The sequence below is a fragment of the Cucurbita pepo genome, chromosome 3 (assembly GCF_057944985.1).
Source record: "Cucurbita pepo subsp. pepo isolate OVF chromosome 3, ASM5794498v1, whole genome shotgun sequence".
Lineage (NCBI taxonomy): Eukaryota > Viridiplantae > Streptophyta > Magnoliopsida > Cucurbitales > Cucurbitaceae > Cucurbita > Cucurbita pepo.
The window spans coordinates 15718818-15730201 of record NC_141800.1 but is presented as its reverse complement, the minus strand read 5'-3'; the positions used below and the strand labels follow the sequence as shown (position 1 = coordinate 15730201).

The 11384-nt window shown below is 30.6% G+C and overlaps 1 protein-coding gene across 1 annotated transcript; it reads left to right on the top strand.

Moving 5' to 3' along the window:
- Positions 1-5601: 5601 nt before the first annotated feature.
- LOC111791491 (putative WRKY transcription factor 48) lies at positions 5602-7012 on the top strand. The gene is made up of 3 exons (XM_023672863.2): positions 5602-5989; positions 6218-6361; positions 6444-7012. The coding sequence occupies exons 1-3, from the start codon at positions 5640-5642 to the stop codon at positions 6850-6852; spliced, it is 903 nt and encodes a 300-aa protein (XP_023528631.2). The 5' UTR covers positions 5602-5639; the 3' UTR covers positions 6853-7012.
- Positions 7013-11384: the final 4372 nt, after the last annotated feature.

Genomic DNA, 11384 nt, shown 5'->3' with positions numbered 1-11384 from the left:
TCCTATTAATGTTCTAATGATTTATATATATATATTTATTGGGACGGTGGTATATTTTCAGTTTCAGAAGCAATGAATGAGATCCTTTTTATGGATCTTTCAATGTTGTCTAATTGTCTGTTTTTTTCCCCTTTTTCCTGTTTCCTTTTTGTTTCCTTCTATCTTTATGCTATTTTCTGTTAAAGTTGCCAAATTTGCGCGATCGGGAGAGATTCAAACTTCTTACCTTTTGGTCGAAATCATAATTAAGATAAAAATGTTCAAATTTTAGAGATTAAATAAACATTAAACTAAACTTATGGTTCAATCTTCTCGAACAAAACCGTTGGGCTATGATTACCTGTTGCATTAAGATGAAATGAGCCATATAATGTTAATGTTATGGTTTTGTGAGGAATTCGATTTTTTGGTCTTGGCATAAATACTCTTTTTATTTCAATTTTCAAGTTTAATGTGATTTTGACTTTTATCTTGTGGTAATTTGAACAACATTCTTTTCATCGAGTTTATTTTAACATCGTTTATTTTAAGAGATTGAGATGATTTGGTTCATATCATTTTAAAAAAATTTGAATATTTTTGAGAATATAAACCTTAACTAATTGAGCAATATTTAAGTGACAACACCAAATCGATATGTTTGACCTATATCTTTTTTTGTTTGACCTATATCTTTTTTTTTATTGACTCTTATACGGAACGTCTTGAAATAATACCATGAGTGGGGGATTCAATTAATCAAGAGCCAGAAGCTAAAATTTCACCTCGGTCATCAATAGGTTTAATTAGGGTGTTTATAACACGACCTAAATAAGCCTCCCTTACTGGTATTTGAGCCATTCTTCCCGTTGCTTTTACAGAACTTTCCTCCTGTATCACCAAACCATCTCCCCCTCCCCGACACCAACATTATTTGATTCCAAAATTTAGGGCTATGTCTATAGCACCCGAGCAACTTTTTAGACTATGTAAGAAAAGGAAAAACTTTTCGAATTCATATTTTTTTTTTATTAAAAAAAAAAAGAAAAGAAAAGAAATAATAATAATAAAATAAAATAAAAGACAAAAAAAAGCTAAAGCTAAAGAAGATGGAAGAAACTTACAAAAGTGTTCATTGGATATTCTTGTAATTCCACACTTTATATTAACACTTTTGGATAGAAAAAGAACTCTTTCTTTAATTTATTTAAAAAAAAAAATAGTTTTAGAATAATTTTACATACACCCTTATACTTTATCATAATTAAATTTCTAACTCTATACTTTTAAAAGTTTACGTAAATGAAATTCAATGTAAAATGTTTTCTTTATAAATATTTAATATATACTCTATAATGTCACATTTTATTAATTCAAATAAGGCGTGGTCTAATATTTAAAAGTAGGAAGGTTAAAAATGTAATTTAATTTATTATTTTTAATTTAACTGCCGTAAAAAATAAATGATTATTCATCTTCGGATAATTAGTATTTGATCTATTAAATTATATTGATAAATAATTTTACTTAAACACAAGAAATGTATAAATTTAGATATGTATAAATAATATTATAGTAATGTCAAGATGAAAAAATATTAGAGTATCCTAATAAATAAAAGAGGGGTATTTTAGTCATTTTTACCCGGACAAAAATGGAGGGCGACCAAATAAAATAGGAACCGACGTGATTGACCTTGTGAAGAAGATGATGTTTGTGAATTAAATGGCAAATTCAGTTTCACCTCCTTTTCTTTGTCACATGGCCTTCACACCCTTCAATTTCAATACTCCTTTTCAAACCCTCAATTATTTATTTATTTATTATTATTTTTTTTTTGTCTCAAATTAAAAATAAATATTTGAGAATTTAGTTTCTAAAATTTTATTTTAAAAAAATTTCAAAATTAAATTTATAAGTTTATTAGTAAGAGATCTCAAATGATTGGTGATTAGCAATCAAAACCTACTAGGATTGGGTACTAGTGACCAACAATCAGTTCGATGACTGGATCAGTGGCTAAGGACTAGGACCAGTGATTGAGATCGTGATCAAGGATTACTGATCAATGGCGACCACCGACCAACGAACTACTACTAACCACCACCCACCACTGACGACCGAGGTCGAGGGTCGATACAATTGACCACTTTAACGACGTTCGGTGGTTGTTAGTGTAACGGCCCAGATCCACCGCTAGCAAATATTGTTCTCGTTGGGTTTTCCCTCAAGGCTTTAAAACGGGTCTCTTAGGGGAAGGTTTCGTGAGGACATCATTATCTACCCCCCTTCGGGGCCCAGCGTACTCGCTGGCACTCTTTCCGCCCAGCGTCCTTACTAGCACATCGCCTCGTGTCTATCCCCCTTCGAGGAACAGCGAGAAGGTTGGCACATCGTCCGGTGTCTGGCTCTGATACCATTTTTAACGACCCAGATCCACCACTAGCAAATATTGTCCTCTTTGGGCTTTCCCTTTCGGGCGTCCTCTTTGGGCTTTCCCTTTCGGGCTTCCCTTCAAGCCTTTAAAAAACATCTACTAGGGCAAGGTTTCCACACCCTTATAAATGATGGTTTGTTCTTCTCCCCAACCAATGTAAGACATCATAGTTAGCCCCAATCCTAATAGCCAGTAACCGGTTGTTAGTCATCAGAACGAAAGCTAGTCTCTGACCTTAGCTGCTAGCCACCAATCACCAGTCTCGATCGCTAGTCTTCATTCTCCTCCCAATTGTTTGTCTCGATAGCTAGTTCGACTTCCATATAAAAACCCTTTTTTAATTTAAAAAAAAAAAAAAAAAAAAGCATTTATGAAAAACACTATATTTTCTAGACAACCCAACATGCTATTAGTATCATCCATAGAAAATGCATAGCTACCTACTCCATGTTGACACTCTCCAATCTCAATGAGGAAATATTTGAATATTATAATATAATATAATATAATATAATATAATATAATATAATATAATATATAATAATTAATTAATATCATAGTTTATAATTGACTTAGGTTGAATGGTTGGAATCCAATTTAATTTATAATGTCACGGGTTATTGTATTTTCCTATACCATATTATAAAAATATAAATTGTATTTAGTTTTGACTCATTCTTCCCCTTCTTTTAATTATTATGAATAATCAAATATTTTAATTATAGTAATTCAAATTTATTAAATGTTGACCAAGTCTTCCGAATTTATTTATTTATTTAAAACATCAATTTTAATTCATGTTCGGTCAAATCCAAATCATGTACCAATTGGAATTTGTTTATTTGTTATTATGCACCGAACTATATCAGAATCTATAAAGTTTTATCTTGATAATAATTTTCTACGTGCAGAATTAGGAAGTTGGTCATCCTTTACGTGACGGAGAATCTTATAGGGTCGTGGATTTGTAATTAAAATAGGATGACGTTGAAATGGAGATGGACCCTCGATAGATATCTATGTTAACTAGCGAGTTCATTGTTGGCATATCATTTTAAGTGGGGATTGCTCGATCTGTTATCATCGTGCAAAGAGCGAGATTTATGTAATTTTAAGTTAGCACGTATGCTACTGTTCTTGGAAAGTAACGGGTAGTCGTCATAGAAAGTTAATCATTTTTTACGAGTTTCTTGGTGTTCACAGTTCGCCTAAGCCTCCCATAGTGTCTTATGTATGGACCAAGTCGAGCTAAAGGTTTGACATTTTGTTTAAAGTCAAAGACTTGTATTCATTGAAATTTTTTTTAGATAATTTTAAAAATTCAAAATTAAAATTAAAATTTAATAAAGTAAGAGCTTAAAGGATTGGGAGAAGGAAAACGATATGTCGTCTTCACATTCACTGTCGTCTCTCTCTCTCCCACTTGTCGTTTTTTGTTATTATTAGACGGCGTCGTTTTGATGTCCTTATACGCGTTTTTCTTTTTGTAACTTTTTAAGCACCGCCGCTTAAATGTTTTAAAATTAATTTATTTCTACGATTAATTCGAACCCACTCAACTATATATAATTAATTTTGTTGACTTTGACCCTCAAATAAAAAAAATAATATTTTTCTATTGAAATGAATTTTGAAATTTGGGTCTTGAAATTGATGATTGAATTATTATAAAAAAAAAAAAAAAAAAAAAAGGAAAATTTGTGGTTTATTATTTATTATATTATTTATTTGGATAGCTCCCAAATGCCGCAATTATCGCTGCTTATTTATTTATTTTATATAATCATAATCATAATAATAATAATAATATTATTATTATTATTAATTAAACACATTTCTGAAAATTGATTAGGTCAACGGGTTAGGTTCCAATATATTAATTATTAAAAATCTCTGTCTCTCTCCCAAGAGTTTAATTCAGAAAGGAACTAACTACTCAACTAACCCATTATATATGTTGCAACACTATATAGTTTTAAATAATATTCATCTTTTTAAAAATATAAATAATTTATATTCCTAAATTTTATTCGATTATATCAATTAAAATCTTAAATTTAAATAATTCGCTTTTAAATGCAGAGATTAATGGAACATTAAAAAAAAAATTGTTCAAAATTAATATTTTAAAAGTTGAAGGACTAAAATATAATTAAATAAAATGTTAATTTTTTCTTTTTTAAGAAAATGTGATTCATATTATTTTTAAAAAATAAAAAATAATCAGATTTTTCCTATATATTTATAGAAACCCCAACTAATTACTTCCTATACATTGATATAATGAATGCATATTTACATTTTTCTATATTTAAAATTATCGAAAATATTATTATAATTATTTTTTCGAAAATAAATATAAAAATCTAGTGACCAAAAAAGTCGAAAGATTTTTTATTTATTAATATATTAAATTCGTATTGCTGGGGGTATAAATGTAATTTCACAGCACTAAAACCTAGTTGTAAAGTTGTGGGCCATGATTTTTAGGCAAAGGCCCACTTCTTTGTAACAGGACCATCTAATTTAACATATTTTAATTAATTACCAAATATATTTATTATTTTTTAAACATTTTATTTTTCAAGTGGCACGGAAAGAAACACCAACATATATAGAACCGCACGTGCCAAACTTTCTCTCTCCCTAAAATGCCCCCGTTTATTTATTTATTTTGTGAAAATAAAATTAATATTTTGATATTTTCCATTTATTTTCAATTAAATTTTATTTATTTATTTAATGGATTTAATGATTTATGTGCGTAGTGTTACATTAAATATGATTTTTAGTGTTTATAATAAATTGAAAATTATATATATATATTTTAAAAGTAATAAATAAAAGCTATTTTTTAAGAAATTCTAAACGATTTTTAAATTAAATCAAATTAAATCCACAATTTTTATTAAAAAAAAAAAACACTTTTTTTGCCTACGTGTACACAGCCATTAAGAATCTAGTTTACACTGGAACCGGTTAACCGGTCAAAACTCCGCGTTTCAGAAGTCTCCCTTTTCGCCAGTCCTCTGTCATTTATTGCGAACACCGATCCAGCACTCTTGTTTCTATGCCCATCGGTTACCGCCACGTGTCGGTCATTATCCTAGGTGGGAAAACTTACACCCCAAGCTGTTCTCCAAATCCCAAAATCACTCTTTTTCTCTCTCTACAAAGAATATATTGTTATGTGTTCATTCTTTTTTTTTTCCGATCGATCAAAATGGACAAGAAGCTTGAAGACACAATGATGGGGTCTGAGAATTCTGCCGGAAAATACTCTCCGGTGGGGTTTTCCGATGACTTCTCGGCGACTAGCTTTGGTTCTTCTAATTCCTTTGACTTATTGGGGAGTGGAATTGATTTTTACAATCCTTTATCTTCCTTGTTTGATTTGGTTTCTACGACGGCGCCGCTGCTTTCCTCACCGGCCTCCACCGTGCCGGAGTCGTCGGAGGTTGTCAATGCTCCGCCCACTCCTAATTCTTCCTCCGTTTCTTCTTACTCCAATGACGCTGCCGCCATTGATGAAGTTGACAAGAACAACACCGAGAAGCCTTCTTCTTCTAATGTGTAAGAAATTATTATTTTTCCCATTTTTTATTTTTTATTTACATTTTTAAATTATTTTAGTTTATATTTTCTTCTTTAGATCTAAGTTTACATATATATATATATATATATATATATATATATATATAAATAAAAGATGTAATTTTGAGTTTGATGATTTTTTTCTTTTTATTAAATTTTTTAATTTTATGGTTTTTTTTTTTTTTAATTTTAAATATTTGATTTTAGGTTGAAGCCAAAAAAGAAGAACCCGAAGAAGCAAAGAGAGCCGAGATTTGCTTTCATGACGAAGAGTGATATTGATCATCTCGACGATGGGTATCGGTGGCGAAAGTACGGTCAAAAAGCCGTGAAGAACAGTCCGTACCCTAGGTTCGTCTTCTTCATATTTTCGTAATGATATGATATTGTTCACTCTTAATCATGAGGTGATAACGTTATACTGATAAAACAGAAGCTATTACCGTTGTACTACGGTAGGGTGTGGTGTGAAGAAGAGAGTGGAGCGATTGTCCAACGACCATTCGACCGTCGTTACAACTTACGAAGGCAAACACACCCATCAAAGTCCAATAATGCCACGAGGTAGTATCAGAATCCTACCGGAATCCAATCTCGACGTTACTACCACCACCGGACTTTTATTCCAACCCAACACACCCCAACCCTTCATGTATAGCCCTCCACCGCCATTTCTAACAATCAACTCGTTGTCAACGAACCCACGTCCTCCTTCTTCCTTCCCGCCACCACCGCCACCGCCACCGTCGTCTCAAGCTTCCGTGCTCCGAGACCACGGGCTTCTACAAGACTTGGTGCCATTGCAAATGAGGAAGGAACCAAAAGATGAACAAAATGGATGAATTATTCTCTCTTTTCGGTACGTTTTCAACCATTTTGCATCGTTTTTTGAGCTGATTTTGGTTTTCAAAGATGGATTATATTAGTCTTAGCTGTGTTTTATCTATGACTCATTATTCCTTTGTAACTAATCTTAGCCAAAAAAAACCAAGTTGTTTACTATATGATCTTGTCATTTTACCTCAATATTCTTCATGTTCCATCTCTTATAACCTAGGATTAGGGTTTGTCTTTTAATTCCCATATTAAAAAACCGAACCATTATGCATGAAACTCGGACGAAAACACCGAACAAATGGATTATTATACGAAACAGAACGAAAAACAACACTCGAACGAACAATTTTCCCTTTTCGATGTCTTAAAGTAAAAAAAAAAATCACGTTTTTTTACAAACCCTCTTCAAAAAATTTCAAAAAATCGATAATTACGTTAAAAGTTTATAGCTTGTCCCGACACGTTAAATCTCGACCGAACCTAAAAATCGTATATATATGTATGTATATATGAAGGCTTGATAAGGCAAGTGGTGTGATTTAAGCCAAGGTGAGGTGTAAATTACAAAAACCAACCAATGGGCAATTTGATGAGCTGTGTCTTGGTTTTGCTTAATTTGGTTTGTATTTATCCTAGTTTTTTGCTAAAAAATTTGCGGAAATTAAGGAAGATCGAGAAAGACAGTTTGGTTGGAATGCTTGTTAGGATGAGGTTGGCAGAATTGAATTTGACTCGGAAAGGTAAGGAATTTGACCATGGAAAGACATTTTCAAACGACAATGTTCCATGCTGTCGGTGCAAGCGAGTATGGGAGGTTGGAGTTGTGGCCATGTCCTTGACGAGAAAGGTTAGCCATGTGAGTTGATTTGTGCACCAAATATGAACATGGGGTTAGTCTTGAGTGCACAATTGTAGGTTAGGGAATTGGATGCCATTGTGGGGAACAACCTACCTAATGTGAAACATAATAAGCATAATGAAGATAAAGTATTATGTTTGAACCACCAACCTAAGCTAGTGAAGATTATGTTTGGATAAGCATGGATACAACGTGTTCTATACTTAATTTGGAATGAGTAAATGTTAAATATTCGTAATGTTTACGGTGAGCATCGTTCAACTAATTAAAGCTTCGTTCCTCTCAGCTCGGTTCAACGTGTTCTCAACTCGGTTTCGTAGTTACAAATGGTATCAGAGCTAGACACTGGGCGGTGTGCCGGTGAGGATGCTGTGTAATGGCAAAGGTCTACCGCTAGCAGATATTGTCTTCTTTGGATTTTCTGTTTTGGGCCTTTGGGTTTTCCCTGTTGGGCTTCCCCTCAACGTATCTGCTAAAGTTGTCTTCTTTGGGTTTTCCCTTAGCAGGGGAAGGTTTCCGGTACACCCTTATAAAGGGTGTTTTGTTCTCTCCCCAACTAATGTGGGACTCTCACAATCTACCCCCCTTCGGGGCCCACGCTGTGTAACGACCCAAGTCCACCGCTAGCAGATATTGTCCTCTTTGAGCTTTCCCTCAAGGCTTTAAAACGTGTCTGCTAGGAAAAGGTTTTCACATCCTTATGAAAGGTGTTTCGTTCTCCTCTCCAACCAATGTGGGACTCTCACAATCTACCCCCTTCGGGGCTCAACGTCCTGCTGGCACTCTTTCCTTTCTCCAATTGATGTGGGACCCCTACCAAATCCACCCCTCTTTGGGGCCCAGCGTCCTTACTAGCACACCCTCTCGTGTCTACCCCCTTGGGGGAACAACCTCCTTGTTGGCACATAGTCCGATGTCTGGCTCTGATACCATTTGTAACGGTCCAAGTCCATCGTTAGCTGATATTGTCATCTTTGGGCTTTTCCTTTCAGGCTTCCCCTCAAGGCTTTAAAATGCGTCTGCTAGGAAAAAGGTTTCCACACCCTTATAAAAGGTGTTTCGTTCTCCTCCCCAACCAATGTGGGATGCTCACACGCTGGACCCTAAAGCGGGGTGGATTATGAGATCCCCACATCGATTGGAGAGGGGAACGAGTGCTAGTGAGGACGCTAGGACCCAAAGGGGGGTGGATTGTGAGATCCTACATCGGTTATAGACAGGAACAAAGCATTCTTTATAAGGACATGAAAATCTCTCTCTAGACGCAGACGCGTTTTAAAAACCTTGAAGTAAGTCCGAAAGGGAAAGCCCAAAGAGACTAACAATGAGCTTGGGCTCTTACAATTATAGTATTCTTTAAAAAGAAAAAAAGACGTTAAATTTTCACTTTCACATATACATACTTTGGAGAGAAAAGTAACGATGTTGTGAGATATATGTGAAACATAGCTCAACTTGTTGAAGTATACCAAATTCGACCCATAAATGTCTCACCCTTACATATCATAGAACTAAAACGTTCAATTACATTTTTGCCCATTTCTCTCCCTTTTGTCAAAAGCAAAAATGAAAAGATAAGGTTAACAATAAGAATCGGGATCATGGTTTCCATTCATATCCCATGCTCGTATTTAGATAACATTTAAAATTTAACCTAAAAAAAACGTGAAAATCAATAGAAAATTAGGTATACATAACCTCAAAATTACCATAAAATCGTTACTTTTTGTAGTTATCGTGTTGTATAAATTAATTGATTTATTAGGTCATAAGTTAATACGAAAAACAAGACAAGAGAGAGAAACCGAGCACTCGACATCCAGATGCTCGAGAATAACTTTTATAGAATACGTTATGGTCTTTGATTTGCAACATTAGTGTATGAGAATAATGTGCCATAATTTCAAGCAATATACTTATTTTTTATAAAAAGCATATGCTTATAATACTATATTATAAATTAATTTAGTGTTGAACAAATTCTCAATAATATAGTTTTATTTAATAAATTACATATTCACTTCGTTTAAATTTAATTACTCTCAACAGCAAACATAATTATTATTTTTATATAATTATATATAAATAATATATAAATGTACAGAATCAATACGTTAACTCGTTTTTATATTTAAAATAAAATTAAAAAGAAAAGAAAATATATTTTGAAAGGGAAATTTTGTAATTGAAAATTATCCAAATAATATTAAAAATTAAAATATTTGGATACCCATTTTAAGAAAATTTAAAATTACTACCCAACAAATATAATAACAAATTTCTAAAATGGATTAAATTAACATATTTAGAAATTTGAATCTTTATCTTAAAAAAATAATTTAAAAATATTTTTAGTGAATACCAAAAATAAATATTCGATAATTAATTTGTGTATTAATTACCAAATTTGATATACTAAAATTAGTGAATTTACAATAAATAAATATATATATATATATATATATATATATATATATATATATATATATATATATATATATATATATATATATATATAAACTAAATTAATAAAAATATATTTTCATATATTTTAATAATACCTTTTAAATTAAAAAAAATTGAGGAATATTCTTATCATTAATTTTGTATGAAAATTAAATATTTTTAAAATTTTAAAATTATTTTAAAAAATATTTGTATTTTAATAATACCTTTTAAATTTAAAAAAAAAATCAGGAATATTCTTAATGAAAATTATGAATATATTTAAAAAATATTCTCAAAATTTTAAAATATTTTAAAAAAATTAAGATTATTTTAAAAAATAATTGTATTAATTACCACTAAAGTTTGGGGCATTTATATTTAAAAAGCAATATAAAAATTAAGGACCATTTTTGAAAAGTTGGGCATTTAAAAAAAAGTAAAAAATATGAAAAGAAAAAATAAAAAAGGAAAATTGGATTCTTTTGCCAACTTGACTTTTTGAGCTTTCTCTGACGCAGGTACTTTTGGACCCAAGCGAACAGCCTTTTATAATAATAATAATTCGATTCCTCGTGTCTCTGTCGCCAATAAAATAAATAAACTAAAATTAAAAATTAAAAAAAAAAATCCTATTATTTACCATTTATATAAAAAATTTAAATTGAATTACGTTACTTATAATTTTTAATTTTTAATTTCTATATTATTTTTAAAAAAATAAAAGTTAAATTATAACAATTATCTCTAAATTTTATAATTTTAAAAGTCTAAATAGGTATTATAATTTGTCTAAAAAATATTTTTATCCTTTTAAATTTTTTAATAATACCTTTAAATTTTCTATTTTTTTTTTAATATTTTGAAATTAAACTATTAATAGTTTATATAAAAAATATCCATAAACATTAATTTTTTATTAATACCCTTTAATTTTTTTCAAAAAAGTGGTATAAAAAATAATAATGATTTTTAAAAGTTTATTAATATAAATAATAAAAAGTTTTTACCTTCCATAGGAAGCTTTTAATTTGAAAATTTACAGATATTATTAAAATTCTTGAAAATTTAATTTAATTATTATTATTATTTTGAGAATTTAGAGATATTTGTATTAATTAAGGCTTTCATAATTTTTTAATCACAATTTACAAAAATTTTAGTAAATATTTGTATAAAAAAAAAAGTATTATTTAATCCGAAGAAAATCACATAACGACAAAACAAAACCAA

Coding starts and splice junctions, on each gene's coding strand:
- LOC111791491 (XM_023672863.2), top strand. CDS start 5,640: ATGGACAAGAAGCTTGAAGACACAATGATGGGGTCTGAGAATTCTGCC. Junction 5,990..6,217: donor AAGCCTTCTTCTTCTAATGT/GTAAGAAATTAT, acceptor ATTTGATTTTAG/GTTGAAGCCAAAAAAGAAGA. Junction 6,362..6,443: donor AAGAACAGTCCGTACCCTAG/GTTCGTCTTCTT, acceptor CTGATAAAACAG/AAGCTATTACCGTTGTACTA.